Source organism: Passer domesticus, chromosome 5 (assembly GCF_036417665.1).
Source record: "Passer domesticus isolate bPasDom1 chromosome 5, bPasDom1.hap1, whole genome shotgun sequence".
NCBI classification, from domain to species: Eukaryota; Metazoa; Chordata; class Aves; order Passeriformes; family Passeridae; genus Passer; species Passer domesticus.
The window spans coordinates 36025948-36049326 of record NC_087478.1 but is presented as its reverse complement, the minus strand read 5'-3'; the positions used below and the strand labels follow the sequence as shown (position 1 = coordinate 36049326).

The window sequence follows — 23379 nt, the reverse complement described above, 5'->3', positions numbered from 1 at the left end:
TGAAGTAGTAAAATGGTCATGTTTTGTTCCCACAGTTGTTAGGAACCCCAGTCTGCAGTGATATGAATTGCAGATGATAGAGGTGCAATAGGCCAGTGGAAAATGAAAAGGTCTTTTTGGCCAAAATAGTCTAATTTCACTGCCTTAATATCTGGCACCAGTGATTAGAAATATATATTCTGCAGGTTTTCGATAAATACACAGACCCAAATACCTCTGATGAAGAAGAGAGGGGGTTGACCAGCAACAGAGAGAGTTTGGTGTGTAAACAGAATGTCAGTTGGAGAATACAGAGGACAGAATTAGACTGGCTTGTGTTTCAGCCTCTGGCATAGGAGCTGTTTGTACCAGTTCATAGGATTAATCATGCAATGCTAAAATATTTACATGCAAAGCCCCTGCGTTGCCATCTCGGGTGACAGGTTGCCCTGCTCTCTGGTGTCACGTTGTATCTTGGCCAGGGCTGCTTGCAGGGCAGGCAGTGAGACAGGACCTGCTGTGCTGCCTTTTCCCTCTTGTTTCTTGCACACGTAAGTAATGCACTGCGAGTGAGCATCTGGCTGAGCCTCAGGTACTGCTGATCCTGTGTGTCTGTTCACAGTGTATTTTTCCAGCTCCATTCTCTTGCTGTCCAACTCCCAGTGACCACTAAAGCAGCCCAGTGCTGAATAGCGGTGCTCCCAGTCCTTCAGTCACTTGCTGGATCTCTGTATAGTTTCTGCAGGCTTCTTGTTTTCTTGTCAGCCACTCTTCTCTTGAATCTAAAATCAGCAAAGGATAGGACAGCTCCAGTCTGAACATAAACTGTTTCCTAGTCTGCAGTATGTTATCTGTACATTAAGAATAAACATTTTGCCTTGAAAGCCATTGAATTTTTAAATACATTTCATGTACTACTCAAACATGTCTGGTAAGTTCTAAGTTCATTGGTTTCGCTTTTTGACCTGAATTTAGTCTCTGGCAGGAATAGAAGGTTATTTGCCAAGCGTGCTTAAATTTTATTTCAGTTTTTCCTGATCAGTCAAGTCCTGTTCAGATGCAGAATTGTGAAAGAAGGGTTCCCTCACCTTTCCAATGATGTGTACTGCACTTGCTGTATATTCATTGCAGTATTCACATTTGCACATTGCACTGTCAGTTTGCAATTCAACACCCTTAGGCAGTTGTGAGGGACAAAAAAAAGTGTTTTGAGGTCAGGTGTGCAAGACAAGATTCCTGTTTGCAAAGATTTTGATTATGATTTTGCTTTTTTACATTTCTTGCTGTTAAGTTCTGATAAGAGGCAAGATTGGATCCTCTTTAAAGCAGAGCAAGGATTTTACTACTTTATGGAGCACAAATTTTTTATTTGGGATATAGAAGATATGTCATGTTTGGATTTATTTTATTTTTAAAGAGAAGATGTTCATGCTGATCAGGATTCTTGTTTTCTCCTTTTCTATTCTTCGCAGATTTCAAATGCACTAAATCCTTGAAGACATAAGTGGAATTTGCCTTTTATCTGTACATGGCTGAGCACAGTCGGTTCTTAGCCTTGATTGTAGTCTTTGTTAGCAAGGATTTAAAAAATATTCTAGATCAAATATCAGAAAGGCTTACAGGATATTACTGTGTAGTTACCCTCCTTTAGTGCCTATATTTGATGCATTCAGTAGAAGAGAAATTTTATGCAACTTGGTTCTATGGAAATACTCAGATATAAAATATCCTCTTAAATTTAAAACTACACTGTTTGTCTTGCATCCTAAGCAAAATCAAATGTTACCTGTGTTTGTAGATGAACTGAGTCTGTGGCTTCTAAGTTTGTGTTTGTATGCAAAAGCAGTTAGGCTTGAACCTAGCTTTAGTAGGTGCTTACACATTACTTATGGCTTTAAAGGTTGTTTGTGGTTTTTTTCCTTCCAAAACACTTTCAGAAAAGTGGAGTGGTTTTGGAAACATATTGTGTTATTTCAGCTTTCTTCAGAGCTTCAGTCTTTTAAAACCACTCCAGCTTAATATTTCTTTTAAAATGCTGTGTATCAAGTAATAAATTGCTGCTGGAGAGATTCCACTCAGAAGAAGTTGTTGAGGCAGTTGCTATTTACTAATGATGGCTTCTAATAATGGCTTTTCTATAGACATATTTGTCAGATTTTTTGCTTCAACTTTTCTGAACTGCGGAGTCTCTTGAGGTCTTGCCTTTGGCATTGAGGTGCATGTTGTATTTTAGTTATGAACTAACACTGTTTTCATTGTCCTTCTTTCCCGCTGCTGCTGCTGCTTTTTGTGCACTTGCTTCTTCCTGGCCTGGATTTTTATGTTTGCTGTTCTTCATTCCTCAATTGTATGTGTACACAGCAACATGGTGAGAACAGAGACTCTCCTGGACCATCAAGTAAGTGACTCCTCTCTCCTACATTATCTTTGCACATATGTTCGTAGTAGTTAGCATGTATCTTTGCCTATAGTTGCTGGGATAAATACTAGGTTTTCTTCTGTGTCATAATTGAGAAGTTGCAGTGTGATGAAAATTTGCTGTTGGAAAAGTATTTTGCCTGGCATACCACTCATCCAAAAGTTTCCCTACCGTAGCCTTTATTTTTTTGGTGGAAAAAGTTTATTCTTCACTGCTCCCAGTCATGGTCAGGAAAAAAAAAAATTCTATTATTAATCTGGAAGAGGAAAAGCTATTTTTATCCGTTTGAAATGAAACTTTCAAATGCTGTTGTAGTACAGATAGTAAATGTATGGAAATAATGGTTCAGAAAAAAAAATTTATTTTTGCGTTTGTCCATTTCTAGTGCTGTGTGTGGTTCCCTTAATTTCAATAATTTTACATATTCAGAATTGAACAGGTGTATATGTACTATAATTCTTCAGGATTGGATCTGGTGAGGTGCTAGGAAAAACTTCAGATGTATGTATGTGCTTACATGCAGCCAAAGACTTACTGGTGCCATTGGTTTGTGGGCATTAATATGATAGTATGATTGGCAGAGTAATTTTGCCAATTAGAGATTAAGGATTAGGGATTAAGAGTTTGTGTATGTGGGAAAAAGAAAGGTGCAGGCACAAACTGTTTCTTTTTTCTATGAGAAATCTGTGCAGAAGCTGTGGTCTTAGCTGATATACCTCATTATAGACATTAAAAAACAATGTCGAATTGAATTGTCATAAACATTTTCCTGTATATGATGTCCTGTGCTATTTTCAGTGGTGTAGGCACTTTCAGAGGCTCATTATAGAAACAGAAGTGGGAATCTGACTCTCCAGACTTTTTTTCATATTTTTACCTGAAATAAATTGTCTGTAAAGACCCCAGTATATATTTCTTCGAAGGTATTATTTGTACTGATAAACTTTTATATTAGTAATTTGATGAGCAGTATGATGAACATGAACAAAGTATGCTCAACTCTCAACAGTTCTGTTGGTATTGACTTCTAAAGAGTCACAAGGAGGCTTTGATATTTGCTATTTGTTGTTTCTTCTCTAAAATAATGCCTTGTCTTCTCCCTCACCTCAGAGCAAACGTCTGAGCATTAGGATGAGGCATTTTGCAGGAGGGGGGACAACTTTCTCCTAGTGGCTGCTATGGTGTGAATAGTTATGTTCTTAACTGTTTTATTTCCATTTGTTTAGTACTTTTATGCTGCTTTGTATAAAAAGGAGATTTAAAAACTCTCCTGCTCATTCTTCAGCTTTATAGATGGAATTTCTCAAAAACCCACTTGGTTTAAGAAGATCACCTGAATACCCAGGCACGTGAAATGCTTGCCATATATATGGTATTCTATACTAGGTGATGCATAAACTCTGCTTGGTAAGAAAAGAGCCTTTCTGACAGTTCTGGGAGTTGTTGCAGGACCTAATTGACTCTTAATGAAGGAATATGCATTTTACAGTGAGCTTGAAGCTTGTAGTTCCATTAGTGTGACTGAGTCCCCACTGGTGAGTGCAGCTCATGCTTTAGTAACACTTGTGGGCAGAGCTTGCTTACACTGTGGGTTACTGGCAAATACTGCTTGAGAAATGATAGCTTTAAGAAACCTCTGGAATTCCCAAAGCTTATAAAACAGTTAGCAGTGCTGCATGGTGCATATTCACAAACAAGCCTTCTGCACAGTTTGCTCAGGAGAGGAACTGCTCAGGAGTGCAGTTCCTGCTGTGGAGCCCACAGTGTCACCTGCTGCAGTGGCATGGGGGCTGGTGAGGGCACCTGCAGAGCACAGTAGGCTGAGAAATCCCATCCCTGCGGAAGCTAAGTGGCCAGTGGGACATCAATAGGTGTTTTCAGCTAGTTGGGTGAAATCTGGTCTTCCTTCAGTGCACTGTACACCTTAAATCTTTAAAACAAGTATAGCTCACTCTCCTTGCAGTGACCTATTTTGTGCAAACCTGTGAAGCAGCTGGTTTTTTACTCCCTTTTATTTTCACATACAAGACCTTCTGCAGTATGGTCTTTTCCCAGGGCTTCAGCAACTACCTTGCTCCTCCCTTTCCCTTACTTGTAGTTGCAGAACAATAGACAGCTAGTTTGGTACAACATGAAGAGCAAAATCAGACAGTACTTTGAAATACCAGCCTTTTGGCACTGATGGACTTGAATTCTGAACTGATAAAATGAGCTCATTGCCTCCCTTGTCCATTTCCTCACATATTTTTCCCCAGCAGCAGTTCACACAGAGTATAGTTTGTCTGGAGCAGAGCTTTAGATGGCTTATCTGATGTAGAAAAATAATACAGGTGGGTGTACTGCAATCCTTGCATTCTTTATAGAATCATTTAGGATGGAAAACACATTTAAGAATCATCAAGTCCAATTGTTAAGCCAGCATTGCCAAGTCCACCACTAAACCATGTCCCCAAGTGCTACATCTACACATCTTTAAATGCCTCCAGGATTGGTGACACTTTCCTGGGCAATGCTCCCTCCTCCAATGCTTGAGAAGCCTTGTGGTAAAGAAATTTTTTCTAATATCCAATCTAAACCTCTCAGGCCACAACTTGAGGCTGTTTCCTCTTGTCCTGTCACTTGTTACATGAGAGAAGCTACCTTTCAGGTAGTGGTAGAGAGCAGTAAAAGCTACCCTGAGTCCCCTTTTCTCCAGGCTAAACAACCACAGCTCCCTCAGCCATCCTCATCAGACTTGTGCTCCAGACCCTTCACTATCTTCCTTGCCCTTCTCTGGACACTCAAGCACCTTTTTATTTTTTCATACTGCTTTGTGTTCATTCCAGGTTTTGCTGCAAAATGTTTCCACTACTGTAATAAGAGTAGTGATAAAGCTAAGAAGGCCTTTGTACTTTGCAGAGTCCATCCAGAGAATAGAACTTGTTTGGTTTGACTCAAATCTTCTGCTGAACTTTTAAGGAAAGCTTGGGAACTCTTAAAATCATCTGTGTTGTAAGTTCCAGTCTTTTCTTCAGTAAATATTGCTTGTTTCCCTCTTTGAACACATTGTCAGTATATCCGCTTTCACACGACAGCTGTTACAGACAGTCATTCTTTGATTATGAAAAAAGGTAGTTTTGTTGTCTGCAGCTTAACAAAATGTACAGAAACTATAAAACAGGATGGCTGGCCAGGTGATCCTAGAAATAGGTAGGAAGACACCAGACAAGTCTTTCAGACTGATGAAGTTCAAGGAGAGTAACTCTTCTGCTTTAAGCCTTTGCCTTGACAGAATTTGCACGTGATTTGTATTGCTAAGACTTGTTTCTTGTGATGTATATACAGACATTCATCTTAGCTTTCTGGGATGTTGGTACAGCTTGATCTGGCAAGCTGTTTCATGGGTTGGCTAAGTTGAGGCTAGTTAAACCAAAAGCTATCACAAAGTGGCAAAGAAAAGAAGTATTTCAGAAGATGAGCAACAGCTCAATGCTGTATCTCTATTGAGTATCAGCCTTTCCAACTTCATGGTAATTTTTTTCATCTTTTGCTTCATGTCTTAGACCAGTCTTACTGACTTCTTTCTGCCATCCTCTCAAAGCACATATCTGGTTTGAAAACCTCGGTTTTTAGAATGAAATGTTTGCAACAGAGCAGCTGAATACCAGTTTCATAAACAGCAGTGAAGTTATTAATAGAAATCTATGCACAAGCACGTAATGTCTTGAATGAGCATCCATTTTGTATTTCAGCAGCAGTAACAAACAGTGATGACCAGCCTATAACTCCAGGAAGAATGAACCAGCACCAGGGGAGAGAAGCCTATTTTACTCCAACCAAAGACTTACACCAACCATGTCTCAGTCCAGGAACTGCCCATAGTCATGGTAAGACAAAGTTATTTTTTACAGAGGTTTTAAAGAACTTAAATTCTGACATTAATTATATGTTCCAAATATTGGTTCAAAATCACAGCCTTTTACAATAAAGAGGTAAGGAAGAAAGCAAATTGAAAATTTGTATGTAATTATTAGTATCTTTGTGTTAATCTGAAACAGGAAAAAATGCATTAGTTTATTAAGGCATGCTATGATTTGTTTGATGGGAGAGCAGTTCACATGATGTTAAATGATTATTTGTGTAGTCCTATAAAACCCACCGTAACGTTCTTTTCTCAGTATTCAAGTTGTGTCTTCATGCAGCAGTGTTATGATGTACCATAAGTTGGAACTTTTGTAGAAATATAAGTAAGATACTTCTCTTTAGAAAAAGGAAAAAAAGAGAAAGGTCTCAATACTATAACACTATTTTTTGCCAGCTTTCAAGCGTTCCCTCTGCCTTGCTAAACCTGTTGAAAACAAACTCTGTGGATCCATGAGAGCTGACTGGATGGAAAGTGAAGCTCATAAGTAGACCTGACATGCTGATAAACTATTCAAGAAACAAAAAAAAGCCAAGCAATAGTTGGTCCCCTTGTGCTTATTTGCATTTGAAACTACTTGCATTTGATGTTCAGGAAATCATTGGACATCTTTCTTGGGGTGTGCGAAGTTTTAAGTGAAAACTTTAGGCTTTTAAAATTAATATTCTCTTCCCTTTTGTTATTGGCAGCCGTGCTAGTCATCCGTGCTTCCTTTAGTTTTTTCCATGAGTAGTGTTCCTGACATGGTTTTATATTTTTAACTGGTTTTAGTATGAGTCTCCCTAACTGCCATAGCTTGCTTTGTCAGAGTAATGATACTAGTGTTTCAGAGTAATAAAAGCAGTGTCTTAAGTAACTTTGAGTCATATTCCTGTTGTCCCATTCAGTTGTATTAGACAAGAAAAAAAATTTTGAAATAAAGACAGTTGTTACTGTGCTGAATCTGGTAGTATTTTAGTGTGTTTTAAAGTTATGATGGTAATATTTTTGGTACTACACACAGCTAGCTCAAATATATTTTCTAGTTCCTGGTGTTATCACACTGGAACAGCACTTGATGTCCTCTGGCTTATGTCAAGCTTAGTCTGGAAATATTTTCTGTATAATATAAATATAACTTGTTTATAATTTTTACTATGTTGAAAGAACTTGTAGTTATTTTCTCTCTATACTGTGTTGTATCCTTTACTAGACAAATGCTGGTGTTATCTAAGTGTATTGGAATAGACTAATTAACTCTTCCTTTTAATATTGATGTTCCCACTAAGTTATAAAGTCAAACTGTTGTGTTTCTTCAGGACTTTCACTCACAGAAAAATAATTAAAATGGGCTTGAAAAGCACTTGATTGTCCTACATCAAACTCCTTGCAGATATTTTCTCTGCAGATTTTTTCTTTTTTTTTCTTCTGAATATTTCAGGGCATATGTAAGTGAATTTAAGCCAGTTAAATGTATTTGTGCCTTTTTAGCATCAGTCCTTACTGACTTAGTTTTCCAGGAGCACTACTAGATATAAGTCTGTACTTTCATGAGATAAGAAATTTGTCTTGCATTCAGTTTTAGTAGAGAAATAGTACAACGTGGGCTAGGCTTCAGCAACCCACAATTACTGTCTTGCAGCCTATCTACAGCTTGAGAGCTGATTTTCATGGAGTGGGTTGACCAACATTTAAAAATCAGGTGAATATTCAATGGCAGTTATTCCTATGGCAAAATTACAGTGCTGGCAAAAATGTGGGCTTATTGGAGAAAGCCCACATTGGAGAAAAAGAGATGTAGTGGAAGCTTGAAAAATTTAAAGTAGCAAAGAGCTTAATATGATGAAGTGAGGCTGTTGTAACTGAAATCCAGTTAATCAAGGTCTTTACAATGTGCCTGTGGTATGATATAATGAGATAGGAAATGTTTAGATACAGAATTTGAAGGCATTTTCAAGGAACTAAATGGAAATACTTTTAGTCACTGACAACTGAAGTCATCCTTAGGAGATGAGTAATGTAAATAAACAATTCAATATCATGCTAGGCACAGGATAACAGAGAATCAAAACAGAAAAATGTATTATACCATCTACAAAGAACTGATTAGATATATATAAGGTACTTAGCAGGTGCTTAGCTTTTGCTGCTGGTCAGTTGGATGTTGTGCAGTGCTATTTGGCCACTTTAACCTAGGTTGTTTTCTGCTGCCTGAATGAAAAGCACCTGTGTTGCAAGGCCACTTAGGCATAGAACTTGTAGCTCAAAACCAGGTGAGTCAGAATGAAACAAAGCCTGTGATGGGGCAGTCTCTGGAACAGCTAGCACTAACTTTGGTGTTAATGTGGAAACCACCATGGCTATCCAGAAGCTGTCTAGGGACAGACATGCTCAGTGACCATTTTTTGGAACACCTACTGTAACAAGCTTAATTTGTGTCATCTGCTTGTGTTTAAGTAACATCCTAATGACAAGAGAATTACAAATATGGTTAAAACCCTGAGTCTTCATGCAAGGGAAGGGAGGTGAACATTTAACATCAGTTTGAGCTGCTCACCTCTTATTTGGAACAAAAAGAACCATTTAATGTGTCAATATAAAGTTGTAAGTGGTATGTATTGTATAATTTTAGGTGCTGCTGTGTGTAAATACTTTGTTTTCATTTCTGACCACAGCTCTGGATTTCAGCGCTTCTATTTTCCTGTAGTTGGTTTCTTAGTTTAAGGCACGACTTCCTCTCCCTCACTCCCATTGCCTTGTGAGATAGAGCTTAGTATGTTGTCTGAGACAGAGATGGGGGTCTTCTTGGAGTCCAATATAGATTTATTTTATAAATGTAGAGTACAATTTGATCTGGCAGCATTGTCTAGTGGTTGTTCAGCAAAAGTCTATTTAAAGTGTCACTGTTCTATGTAATCTTTGCACTGTTTTACAAAGTATTTTCAAGATCCTTGAAGTTACATGCATGGTCCTTTATTCTGAGGCTGAAGTAGCTTACCTGTGAGGCTACAGACTGGCATGTGGAGGTGTGGAGGTCACACTCACTTCCATAGGAAGTTTTAGCAAGGTTGTTTGATGGAAATGTATTAAAATAGGGATGGTGGAGATTTTTCCGGTAGGATTTTAACTTGTATATATAGAAAGTTCAGAATTTTAGTTCAGAATTTTTAGCCATATATATATAGCATTGATCCTGAAATGGGCTTTTAATTTTAATTTCTGTGGATTTAATTTATTCCTGCCTTGTCCATCAAGTGGTTAACTAGAGCATCAGAGTAGCCTAACCCTGACCATAATGCTACAACTAATGTGTCTTAAACAGACTAAATGATTATACTATGTTTTTTTGTTCAGTATTTTATTTAGACTTGTCACACTTGGAGTAGGACCTAAATAATTCTGTAGCCTTTTGATGGAAACTTGAATGATCTTGGGAAGTTACTTTATCTGTGGTGGTTTGCTTATGTTTGTGGGATGGTGTCTTTAGGCCCCAGTGGGCAGTATGGCCTTTCCAACTCACCAAGACCGTGTTTTTTTAAGTGTAGTGCATATAGATGTTAGTACTGCTAAATCATTTTTCAGTTCTAGCAGCTGACACTCAGTATGGTGCTAATTTAGTTCACATTCCATGTTTGCATTCAGTGGTTAAAAATGTTATTAACTATTAATGAACGAACAACTAAACTTTTATCGAACTTGCTTCTGGAATGTTTTCTTTAACCTAGCATGTGACCAAAAGGAATAGTTGACAATTATTTTGTTGCAGTTTTAAAATTAACATTAAAAATACCAAGTGCAAGACTTCATTTTCAAAGGTTGGAGAGCAGAACTTTGCTTGCTGATGTCACCTGTTCATGTCAAATTATTCCTGGTAAATTGAATTCTTGTAAATCTTATTAACTCAAGCATATTGATTTATTTCTTTGATGAAATGAATTAATGCAGAAATAGTGATCACATAAAATTTATGAAAAAAGTGAGCAGTCTCCTTATAAATGATTAATAATGTTTCTAACTTACCAATATTTTCTTAAAACATATTTCAGTCTTTTTATGAAGACATCACAGATGCTTAAATAGCAATAATTGTGGTGAATAGAGAAATCTAGTTAAGATAGTATTATTAAAAATTCTGTAATGGAATGCTTGAAAATATCAGACTTTTCTGTATTTTTCCTGTGTTTATTTAAAACATCAGTGAGATGCAGATGAGGTGAAAATGTGTCCTTGTGGGATGTGTGTGCCCAGAAGGAGCCCGACAGGAGATAAGAAACAGGATCTGCCTTTCTTTTCCAGCAGAGCAGTAGCAGTTGTTAATTCAATTTGCAATGCGATTAAAAATGTATTGTGTTACCTAACTGAGAAACAGAAGTGGTTTAGGTGCAGAGGGGAGGGTTGACAGTGGAAAGGAAATTACATCTGCTAGTGATGATGATGACCATGAACTGGAAGGAAGTGAAGGTGATTTGGGGGAAGAGTGAGGGCATTTTTGGCTGTGTTGAACTTGTACTTTAAACAACTCCAGAGGAGTTTTTAAAGGATATGCTAGTGCTAGGATTTTAATACACAGGGTGCTGCATTTTTGGAGAAAATAGGAATTTAACTATTTTTGTATGTGAGAGAAGGTGGAAAGCAAAGAACAGGCATTTTCAAGAAGTAGATCCTAAAGAATAGTTATTAGCTGTTGAAGGAATGAGATGCCTTTGGAGCCTTAATGACCCAGAAAATATCAAACTCAGATGTTACTCACTGTGTACCCAAGGCAACTAACAAGTTAAAGCTGATTTGTTGTTGATCTGTGCAGCTTTAAAAAAACATTTGTTTCAGTTGTTTGGCTCAGCTGACAGCAGGAGCACAGTTTGTTTCACTGGGCAGTAACAAAGGTCTTGGAGCTCCTGTCTGGTCATCCCTCTTCTGGGTTCCTGGTGGTTGGTGTGCAAGAAGCCCTGAAAATACAGCAGTGTATCTCCTCTTAACCAGCTGTCAGTAGAAAAGAAATTACTGTGGCCCAGTAGAAGGAAAGATGCAGCCCTGTGACAGTGAACTTGAAGCCTTTTTGAAGTATTAGCAACTGTCTGTACCTGAGACAGACACTTGGCTGTGGTGCTCTGGGCACGTTTCTGCCGAGGGTTCTTTCATATGGATGAGACTGAAGCCACAGCAGTGGGGAACTGCCTTGGAGCTGGGGAGAGAAATCCCACTGCCCATAACTACAGCAGATGTATGCATTGAGCACAGGTGAGGCTGGAACTCCACTGGGAGTTGATCACTGCTAAAATTTGGGCTGTTGTGGGTTTGTTTTTTTGGTTGTTTTTTTTTTTTTTAACTAATGCTTTCAGTGTGTTAGTAATTATTTTTGATAAGAGTATTTGGCTTGCAGATGGCGAAATCTTGCCAATCTATCTGGTTCCAAACCAAGCTGTTTCCTGGATAGTTGGGTTATATTTTATCTGCAATAGTGATTTTTGTTTTTCTTTTTACCTTTCCTATGTGTTTACTCTCTACATGTAGGCAGACTTAGTAATGGAGTAACTTCATGCAGTCTCCTCTTTCCCTTTACTGTGTCTGTTCTTTGAATAGAGAAGCTGAAGAATGGCTAAATAACTCTCTGTCTTGACACAGTAAGAACAATTTATTACTAAGCACGTCATTCTTTGTTTCTTCACTTCATCTTGCCATTCATCTGTCGTGTTGCTTCTGAAGTAAGGCGCCTTCTCTGCAGAGTAAATGCATTTAATGGCTTAGAAAAATGTTAACACACTTGCTTTCTCCTTCCACATAAGAATTCTTTCTAAAATGTTGCAATCCCTCATGCTTGGAGACTCTTAGCCTTTCTTGTTGTTTTATTAGGAGGCATTTAATTTGGTCTTGCCTTGCTTTTGATGATGAGGAAATATTTTGTAATCAGCAGTGTGTGGGAGCCATGGGCACTGGTTGTTCTGTATGTGGTAGTGGATTAATGCCTGTTAATCCTGCTGCGGGGTCCTGAACCTAGGGACCTGGCTGGTCACTTTTCAGTTTTTCAACAGAGTGTGGAAGTGAAGCCCCAGTTCCACAAAACTGTGTAACCTATTTGGAGTAACTTTAGTGATGCTTGGGCCCTAAATAATCTGACCTTAGTCTGTGTTATAAAACTGAATTTCTTGTAAAATGTTTTAAGTTCTGCTGTGTGCGGTTAGTCTCCTGAATACATGATCTTGACCTCCTGCTTTCTTACTGCCATGCGTACTCTGGCGCATTCCTCTCTGTAAGTCATTGTGTTTATTAGAACTTGCCATTTCTGAAATGTTACTCCACCCAGTATTTGTGGCTTGGGTAAATTGCATATTCTGCTCTCTGTGTGGGTTCTAGCTTTATGAAAGTGTGGTACTGGGTTTAAAAGGCACAGCAGTGATTGATGTGAAACATCACAAGCCAGTTCTCTTTCTTCATGACAGTCTCTGCAGGACTAGCCTACTTGAACCTCAGCTGTGACTTTGAGAATTTTAGAAGGGTTGAGATGACAATGTTGAAACCTGAGCAGTGAGCAAAGCTATTTACTCCATGTGGGAGGAGCTGAGCAGGCTGTTAGCAAGTGAGGAGGTGCAGCCAAGTACAGCTGGCAGCAGTGCATGGGGAGTCTTGGTGGTCATTGGTCACCACTCTCAGGCTTGCCTCTGGAATTACTCCTCAGCTAAACTGCACTGGACTTGGAAATATCAGAGATCAGAAGAATATTTGGTGAAAGAAATTTACCTCTCTCAACTACTCTCCAATTTGTAGCCTCATGGTTTAGGTATAATTTTTTTCTGAATCAATTACCAGTGCAGAAGGCAAGTATATCTTTAATACCCTTTTTATTAAAAAGAAAAAAAAAATCCCTTTAACTTCAAATGGACATGTGAAAATCAGTTGTTAGATAAAACCTTCATAGGTATGATTGTCTACCTGTTTTCTTGTCTGTTTTCTGCATGCTGCAAACTAATTCTCTTCTGCATGTAGAGAATTATTTATGACCTTTTCATGGACTAGGGGAAGAATTCTACTGGAAAAGGTAGTAATGTTGAAATGTCAGGGCAAATTACTGTCAAAACTGCAGGGCAAGTCTGAAAAGCTTCTGCCTTCCTCTACTACACCAAGCTTTCCTTCCTGTTTGTTTTCTCTCTAGCATTCACAGAGTTTGGTTTTAAGAAGATTTTAACTTTTCCTTGGGTACCTATAATGGGAAAAGGATGGGTTTTTTTACTTTGCATCACTATCCATAGTCTTACTACTTACTGTATTGCTGCATCAGTATCAGTTTTTAAAAGGTGTTAGTTGTTCTAAACTCCTAAAATCTCTATAAAAAGGATTATTATAGTGAAAATTCCTTATTTGGGTAGTCTAGAAAGATTTGAATTGAGTTCAATTTCATGGAATCCATGCCTTAACAATTTAGAGTGGTCTTTTTAGACCTTCTTTAAGACTGTGGTTTTTTTCAGCTGTAAAGCTTTTCCAATTGGAGAAATGCTTTAAAACTAAAACCAGACTTTGTCGGAAGTGTTCACAAGTTGTCAGAGCTCCACATATCTTCTATTTGACTTTGTTTTGTACATTTAGATTTTACATTTTGCTCCAGGCAATATCCTGGAAGAATGTCTTAAGCACTGGGATTAGGATTGGTTTTTCAGACAGCATTTACTATTTACTATTTGAGAAGCCCTGATTCAATATCTGATGTGAGAAATGTGTTCTGTCCTTTAGAAAAATATATACATTAAATAAGTGTTGCTCCTCTAAAGAGATTGAGAATGGATTCTTGTGCTCCCTCCTGCCCCAAGATACATGAACTAAATATTTCAGTTGTGTAGGGATTTTTGTGTTCTTACTGATATAGGTGTTTTATAAAACAGAGAAACTGGGAAAACTTTTTTTCTCTTTCAGTGGCATACTTAGTCTAGTGCCTCCGATGGTGACTTAAACTTTTGTTTTAAAAAAGCTCATAAATTCATGTATAGATACACTGATTCCTTTAAGCTAAAGTGCAGAAACTTCCCTGTTTATGCAGGCTTTTCTGCCATGACTGACTTACACAGTTGGACTCAGCTGTATTTGTGAGTATCTGAAATCTAAGCTGCCTATGAGAGTCCATTTTCTAGAGTATATCAATTCTTAAAGCACTTGAAGCTAATATCAAAAGGATAGAAACCTGCCTGGGACGTTAGACTGCAATCACAGAGTTTGATTTCATCAGTAGATGGACCTATTCTTTCTGAATTTATTTTCAGGAAGGAGAGAAGAAAAAGGATTTATGGGATTTTTTGATCTTTAGGGCAGGAAGGGCTGAAGAGATGAAGGAGGAAGCTTAAATTAGACTTTTTCTTTTCCTCCTCTGTTGTAGTGGTGAGACAGAGTCATATTTTGGTTAAAGACTCAGAGCCCGCCTCTCCTGTGTTGCTGTTGAGTTAAAGCAGAAGGTGCTTAGAATACCTGGATAACAGCTTCCCTGACTGGAGAGAGCCTCAGAGAGGGGAAATGTAACATTATCTGTATTGAAATTGAAATCTGTATAAAATTGAAATTTTATCTACCCAAAGAGTTCAATTTCAGTTCTAAATGGAGAAAAGGGCACAGGAAGGAGAAAGGTATTTTAATCTGTTCCTGTTTACAGTTTGACTACATGAGCATTGTCAAGGGACTTGAGAGGGCATGGACAGAAGTAAGGGAAAGGACTTCAGGATTATGTTGTTTCCTGAAATCCCTGGAAATACAGCTGCTCCTTAGAAATGTGGACAGAAGGTGGCAGAGAAGACCCAGCTGTGAAAGAAGCTGCTGGGCTGGCGGGTAGGGCCCAGCAGCTGGAGGCAGATGCAGACAGTGCTGTGCAGGTGTCTGATGGAGGAGCCTGCCCTGCCTTCAGTATGTGTGACTCAGCCGTTCCAGAACGACAGGGACATGGAAAGGGCCAGATACCAATGTCAGCAGAGTGTTCTGGGCAGGGTCACAGCCCTGACTCTGAAAGAGGAGATAACAGCCCCATTAACTGGGCAAGGTAGGTCTGTAATGAGAGGATACAGTTCCTTCTGTGTGTAAGGGGAGTTCTACTGCAGCTTTCTCTTGATTTTAATTAGGAAAAAAAAAAAAAAAAAGAAAATGCATATTATGAATAGATTTGGACCAAGGTATTTGCTCTGTTTTGTAGTTAGGACAGATTTGGAGAGGTGATATGGAGCTGTGTTTATTAAAACAAAACCAAAACAAAACCAAACAGAAAAAAACCCTAATGTTCTCTCTCCTTGCATTTCCTCCTCATTGCCCTGACACTCCACTCCTTTAGTTTTTAGCTGCTTTTTCTGTTCCTTCTGGGACATCTGGACAAGGACTGTTTCAGCTGAAGGGAGTGTGAGACACAGGATTGGATAAATGGAGACAGGCCTGAATACATGATGCTTATTCAGTTTTTCCTATTCCCTGTGCTTCAGTGAATCATGTTTTCCATATAGCATATAATGGTTTCTATTGATGGCTATCTGTGCCTCATCATTGCTTTTTCTGATACATCTTTTTACTTTATTATATATTGGGAAGTTAACTACACTTCTTTGTATAAGGCCATAGAGTAAATAGTATTATTTGAGGGTTAATCAAGTTCATGCTGCTATTGATTTAATTTATGGCATGTGACTCACTTTGTAAGAAAAGGAGAATATGGAGTAAGGTAGGAACTCAAGTTCTTATTTTCAGGGCAATTCTTGGTGTCCTATTGTCCTGTTTTTTAACAGAGAAGTTTTCAAAACCTGTTTTATCAGAAGTAAGGTTTGATGGAGAAAATGGGACCAGCAGAGAAACACCAAATGGGAAGGAAGTTCCACATTTTTCAAGAGGGTGGCTGTGCACACTAGTCCTTGCAGCAAGAGGCTGCTGATGTAATGAACAGTGGATGAAGGTGGTTAGGGAGAGATTATTTGACTTCATTCTGGTAGCTGCCAGCAGGAGGAGTTTCGATCAGCAAATTTCTAGTCTTGGATCACAGTTTACTGTTATCCTTTTTGTGTTTAAAATTTAAGCTGACCCATTTAGGTGTTTTATTCATTGAATAAAATATTTGGGGCGTTAATAATAAAAAGTCTTTTTTGTGGAGATTATTTAGGCCAGCTCTTCCATGAGTCAGGCTACTTTGTTTATAAAGACAGAGGAGAGTTTTAAGAAGAAAAAGCAACTGCCTCACCTTTTAAAGAAAAATAAGAAATGAAGATGTAGAGGTCATGGCAGTCAGTTGACAAATACTAGTTAGGTGAGTGTCTGAACAGGAAAGTTCAACTTGGCTGTGTAATGCAAACGATTGACTCCCTTTTCAGATTCCCATAGTGTACCACAATATCAAACAGAGAAGCCACAAAGCTCATGAGTTATCCTTTGTGCAGTATAAATTTGGGACTTGAAAGACTAACAGGAACTCAATTTAAGGAATCCTTAAACCATAAATACCATTTTTGTGTACTTAGAAATGAGTAGGACTAAAACTGAGAGGTTTTTAAAAAATGAGTGGTGGTGTGTTTCCCAGAAAAAAGGAGCTGAAGCAAAGCCATTCCACTTTAAGCATCCTAAGAGCTTTAATGAGAGGAGTATAGTGTTGCTTGGCTTGCTGCTGATTTGGCAGCCTCTGCCTCTTCACTGCATTTTTCATGTGCGCCCTTCGTTTGTTTCTTTTTTTTCCTCTTTTGTATCTTACTCATCAGAATGTGAGGTAAAAGGCTGCTACTGCAACACTCTTGCTCCAAGCAGCTTATGCTAACCAGCTTTCACAGAGAACATAATCCTTACACAAACACCTTAACTCATGAAGGAAGAAGGTCCAGTGCGACGTAGGTTTTCTTCATGTGCTGGGATTTCATCCGTGTTTTCTCCAAGAGCTGATGGCCGAAAGCTCGTCCGGAACGCTTCATTTGGTGGCTATAACGAGCTCTCTCCTGCTTTACCAGGTTTGTTTTGGTCTTGCATTTCTTAAAATGTACAGAAGCAAATTTAATTTCTACCTCAAATTGTCACACTTGAATGAAAGTAATGTACTGAGATGTGGGTAGAAATCAGAAAGAGTATTTGCTTGTATGCACTTCGATAACAGCTCTTTGTAGTGGCAGGATTTGCCGACAGGGAAAGGAGTAAGGTGGCTTTCACACTGCCACAAATCTCACTTTAAAATGCATTGGTGTATTTGAGACTGACTGGAATGTTTGTTTTGGTTGTTTGGGCTTTTAGGACTGAGGTTCTGTGATGTGGTTTATAAATGCTTTCCTCTCTTGTACTTTCCACTGCCTCCCCCCTCCACCCCCCCACCACATACACATAATGGATCTGCTTTAAAATTGTGTGGTACAACAGAAGGTTTTCGTTTAGCTGTAACTACTGGAAAATCCGCAGGCTGGGCATCAATGGTTTGACATAAAATGACAAGATAGAAAATGAGGGCTAAAAACATAGCTTTGCTAAACTCTGTAGTGCAAGGTTTGAAGACTTAAAATCTCTGAAAGGGCTTTAATCTCCTTTTGCACAGATTTGTTGTTCCCTGAAAATCAGTACTGGAATATTGAAATGAATTTGTAGATCGTTGCATGTCATTGTTCATAATGTGCACTTCTGACGTAGGTAGCTGAATTTCAGCAGTTTATTTCAGAACGCCTCAGTGCTTGAAAATGTGTTACAAGGTCACCCATTCCTGAAGGGGGACATAGTACAAACCGTGCATTCTTTCCAGAATTGCTCTGGATGTGTGAGTTGTCTTGTGCATGCGCAGATATGCACTTTATTGTGTAGTCCCAAGGGGCCAGGATGTTGGGGGGGAAGAAAAGGGGGGAATAAAATAGTTTTCACTTTCTGTTGCGTGCCTCCTGCAGCATGGCTCACTGAATTTGTAAGGGCTGGTTCTGAAGCCCCAGAGCAGAGTTGGGTGCAGACCACGGGGGAGGTTGCAGACACCATGTTTTATTGAACTTTTTTATCCTGGAATGTTTCCTTTCACTCTGTTTCAGGAAATGATTAGCCTTCTACCAAGAATCTAACACTGAGTTTTATTCAAGCTGCTTACAAAATAAAAGATCTCAAAGCTTGAAAGCATGGGGTTGGCAACTAGACAGGTGCTTCCTACCTTTAAAATAAGTATGTGTAGTCTGGTAATTAGTGGGGAAAAAAAGGGGTCTCATTTTGTATTTGCTTCCTTTCTGTATAGAATTCTGCAGCTAAAGCTGATCACTGTTCATAAGCAGACAAAAGAATGAGTACTTAAAATGCAGAACAAATGGAAAGTGATTTTTAATGAAAAAATTCAAGTATGTACATAGAATTAAAAAATGCTTGCTCTTTTGGAATCTTGCGTATATCTCTGAAGAATTTCAACATTCTTAACATGCTTAATGAACATTCTTTATAAACTCTTTCAGATTGGTTTAGGCAAAGAGTTATTGTCTGTTTTAAATATACTCATGTATAGTTACAGTGATGACAGTCTTTGGTTATTACCAAAGTGCTTACAAAAGAAAACACTGCTGTTAGAAAATACATAAAAGGACTTTGCTTACTTTTCTGATTACATCACTTTCGAAGTCCATGGAGGAATCTGAATTAGTTAATATGGGATTGTACTCTTAAATCTGGCTGTCAATAAGCTTTTTGAAGTCAGTCAGTTAAAAAGACTGTGGTTCCCTATGTTCAATTCTTTGAAAAGATTTTTCCTTTTTTTTTCTGATGTGTTTATTATATAGCACCTCTATTGATAATTCCCACTAAGTACAGCTCATAGTTGTTCCAGAAGCATTTTCCAGCTGAAGTATTTGTTCCTCAAAACTGCACATGCACACCAGTAATCAAATCAGGCTGTTCCTTTCTTTTCACTTGGAAGTCAGTAACACTGTTGCTTGGATTGCTATTTGTGATCTTTTCATGCATTGCATTGCTTTTCTACTGTTTTTTCTGTACGTTTGAAAAAGTGCCTCCAGTGGATAGTAATTATTTCTTTTATGAATAAAATAGAGCTGACATTGAAAAGTTACATGCTTATTTGCTGATGTATTTTTCTCATGTATCATAATTGCAGATGGCATTTATTGAGAGGCACAAAGCCAGTATTCGAGATGTACGAGTTATGTGGTTGGTTTGGTTTTTCCATTCCTCCAAAATTGAGTGAAGGGACAGATTGTGTGTGCAGCTTCAAAAAGTATATGTTATGCTTGAAAAGTGAAATCTATTACCTTGACAGTTTTTTTTAACTGTACCCTGCCACAGTCTTTATCGTAAATAGTCTTTAATTTTGCAGTGTATATAGCCTTGTTTTTTTGTCAACAGCGGTGTTTTGAAGATTTGTTTTGTTTTGTGGGGTTTTTTGCTATTGACTACATAATCTGTCTCAATCTCTAAAGCAGTACTGTTTGATTTTGTTTCATTGACCTCTTGTGTGCAAGGGTTCTGGTTCTTCTGCCAGGCTCTTAAATCTCTCTGAAAGCACCTAATGAGTTTTAATATAGATTTTCACCTGCAGGTTTTGGAAGAAGATGGTGAGTGCTCACAGTAGGAATGCACTAATGGACAGTTTCCCTTGGCTTCTGAGGTCATACCATGAACTGTGGCTGACTGCACTGTCATTGGGATCAGCTTTCAGAGCCCATGGCACCTGAGCTGTTAAGATAAGGAAGGTTGCACTGGGAGAAAGCCTGTTAAGGTGTAGTGTTCTTTGAACGCAGTCGCTGATGCTCAGAACTGCTTTAGAGAGTGCAGTAGTGGTTCCCCTAACTCTAAAGATTGCCTTCAGGACTGCAGGTAGAAAATGATACATAAATTCAAAGGATTCAATAGAGAGGAAATTACAGAAAGGGACTGTCTTCAACACCTGAATTTCTACATTTTGAAATGTGTGCTCAGGTTATTTTGTTAAAGAGCTGCTGATTCAGTTACAAGGTGGGAAAGAACAACTAAGCTAAAATATTAAGCTCAAAATCACTGCTGATAAATATTGAAAAACTTGAAACACTTTTTTTTTATTACAGGCTGTTTCTAGCCTCTTGTGCTCTGGCAGTTTCTGCTCCAGACAGCTGTCTGTATTTTGAGGGAGGTCACTGTGGGATGGTGGGGGATGCAAAGCTGGATGACTGGGTTTCCTCGCAGACTGAGATGGGGCAGTGCAAGGTGTTCCAGGAGGTGCAGCACCCTGACTTGGCTTTGCTAATGAACCTCTGAGAGAGCCCTTTTCTGTGCTGTGGGTGAGGAGGGGAACAGTCTCTGTGGGGGTAAGTTCATGAATGAGCTGGCACGCACACCTCTGCAGCTTGAGACACTGAAAGCAAGGAGGTGAAATTCATGGAAATGCACCTGAGCTTTGGTCTTCGTGTCCAATTCTCTGGGACAGAATAGTTCTTTCTGGTTTCATTTCTTCTTGGTGGTACTGAGGCAAAGCTTGTTTGTGAAAATAAAAAATATATGTCTGTTGGATTAGGGTGTGTAAAGTCTGTAAAACTGCTGTGCTTCAGAAAGCAAGCTTGGAATTATGCTTCTCTTCTGTAAGAACAATCCTGACTTAGCACTTCCTTGCTGATTCCCCCTCACTAAGGCTTCTGTATGTGCCATTAAATTAAAAAAATGGGAAAGTCATTAGAAAATGCCTGCATTGCATTTTCAGTGGGATTTGATTCCTTTTGAGGAATTTCTTTTGGGCACTGGATGAGGAGAAAGCCTCTGCTATGGTTCTGGTGTGTGTCTGACTGTATAAGACTAATGTTGACTCCAGTAACTTCTCAGTGAACTAAGGCCAGCGTAGCCTCTGAGGCTTTAAACAACCTTTGTTTTGTTTCCTGCCTGATAACTAGTGCTGTAGAAAATGTGCTTTTGCATTTTGGTATTATATAGGAAATGTGGCTTCTGGTGTCTGGATTTTTGTGAATTCCCTAGCACTACAAATCTTCCACCTGTCAAGGTACTCCTTTCCTGTTGTCAAATGATCTTCTACGTTACAGGTTTTCATTAGCTGAACAAGTCTATTGCTGGTGTGTTGGAAGAATTTAAAAATGAAGGATTTAATGAACTTTGCCCAGGTGGGGCTTCTATAAGGATGTGTAAAAGTTGTTTGTAAAGGCATGTAGGGCTTCCTTTCTGTGAACATAAAATTAGATTTTGTACTATAGTATATAATTTTTAAAAAATCTCATCTTACCAAGGACTATCTGCACACGGTAATAAATATAAAGGGAGAAAAATCCCCAAAAGACTGATTACCAGACCAAAATCAAGTGGAATCTTAAGATTTCTCATGTAACCTGGAGGTCAGTTAATGCCCCTTGAACTCCATGAATCTTCCCAGGATGTGTAATTGTGACAAATGAATCAGTTTTGTCTTAGAGTTTCTAAGTATTAAAAGTTGTGGAAGGCTGAAGATAATAACAAAAAAAAAAAAAAAAAGAATTCCTGCTATGGACAAACTATCCAACACTGCTACAGAAAGTTAAAAATTCTTTCAAAGCTCATAGTTTCCCCTCATATACACACATTGCCCTGAAGGATGTGAAATCAAGGAGTTTCTGTGGAAAGTCTTCTCATTTCAGGAATCAGAATACTGATTGCTGTTTCAAAGTCAGGACCAAGCCCAGAGGGATGCTCCAAAGCACCCGTGGTGTCCGAAGGTGCACTGTCCTGCTGCTGCTGTGTCCATGGGTGCAGGGTGTCCCTGCTGGTGCAGTGCCCTCTCACAGGCACAGCTCTTGGACACTCCTGTGCCAGGCTTCTCAGCTGTCTGGGCTGTTCTGAAATCCATGCCTGAATTCACAGTCTCATCTGCCTCCTCTTCAGAGGGTGTGTAAATGATGGCATGCTGACTTAGATAAATGCATTGTGCAGTTTGCTTTATTCCTGTTTATAAAAGTTTTATGCTGCCACCACCCTCTTCAAATACAATTGATCCATGAGTGAGATGCTGTCTTGTAAGCACAGGAGGCAATTTTTCTGTGAGAGGCTGCCAGGTTTTCAGTATATGTTCTCTGGCACAGAGCAGCTGTGTGGCAGAACCAATACTAGTTATGTCCCTTTTTTTCCATTGTCGCATGGATACTGACTTACTTTGCTTTCTGGATACTGGGGAAGTGTGGGGCTTGTCACAGAAGAGAAACTTGGGATTTTGACAACTGTTTTAATGAAAGGTCTTGTAGTTATGCTTCTTGAGTGTCAAGTTGAAAGTATAAATTCAAAAGTAAGGAAGTTTTTCCATTTTCTTGCAAAAAAATTCTGACTGGTCATTTTAATCAGCTTTGCTTTCATGTAGGTGGTATTTAACAATTATCTAGCTACAGAAAGATTCAGAAATGAGCAAACAAAAAAAAGCTTTATTTAGTGTGTGTGTACTTCTCTGTGCCTGCATGTATACGGGTAGGGTAGAATGAGAAAATAGAAGAACAAAAGTTTGCTTGTTATATTTACATGTCATTAGGTTATTGGATCACGTACAGCATTATCCAAATACAGTGAACTGTTCTTGCTCCATAGTGGCAAGTATTAAATTAGTGTATATGGTAGTAGCTGGTATGTTTTCAACTAACGAGGTAGACTGGTATGTGTATGCTATTTGAAAATCTGATTTACTTGTAGTTTTTTATACTAAACATATTGGCAAATTTATTTCAAAAGCTAGTTCATATAAATTTTATTAATGAATTTAAATAATTTGCAACAATGCTGTTTATTCTTTAAGGTTCTGACAAAGGGAAGGACGATGTGTCACAAAAAGAGGATGCGGCATATTCTATGTCAAAAAGCAAGGTAAGGAAAACTACCTCCTAACCTGTGTTAAAAATGTTGGTATGTAAAGAGGTTACACGTTTTTAATTAAGGACAAATGTATTTAACTTTTGTTGTAGATAATCTTGAAGATTACTCTTCAGATTCAGCAATAGATAAAGATTAAAGGGAATTTCTTCATGTAGTTCCCAGGATGACATCACATCCAAATCTGTGGTTCAAAGTAGTGGAAATTAAATATGAAGTCTTCTTGCAGTTGTCTTGGAGTGGGATATTGCCTTGCCATAGAGTTTAAAGGCTCTAACTTACTCAGCTGTGTGGTTTTCTATTTTCTGCTAGGATATCCACTGTCTTTTTAAAGAGGCAAATGTGG

The 23379-nt window shown here is 38.5% G+C and overlaps 1 protein-coding gene across 7 annotated transcripts in view; it reads left to right on the top strand.

Moving 5' to 3' along the window:
• The window catches only part of OSBPL8 (oxysterol binding protein like 8), an 83799-nt gene that overhangs the window by 31798 nt on the left and 28622 nt on the right, over positions 1 to 23379 (top strand). For 2 of the 7 annotated variants that reach the window (XR_010362129.1, XM_064419562.1), the window contains exons 3-5: positions 2341 to 2377; positions 6130 to 6264; positions 22960 to 23027. Coding sequence is in view for 6 of the 7 variants with exons in the window: in XM_064419562.1 (XP_064275632.1) it covers positions 2341 to 2377; positions 6130 to 6264; positions 22960 to 23027 (240 nt within the window). In the remaining variant the exon portion in view is untranslated. Of the gene's footprint in view, positions 1 to 2340; positions 2378 to 5275; positions 5390 to 6129; positions 6265 to 17061; positions 17219 to 22959; positions 23028 to 23379 lie in introns of those variants that run through there. The other 5 variants (XM_064419569.1, XM_064419565.1, XM_064419563.1 and 2 more) reach the window with 5 other exon arrangements.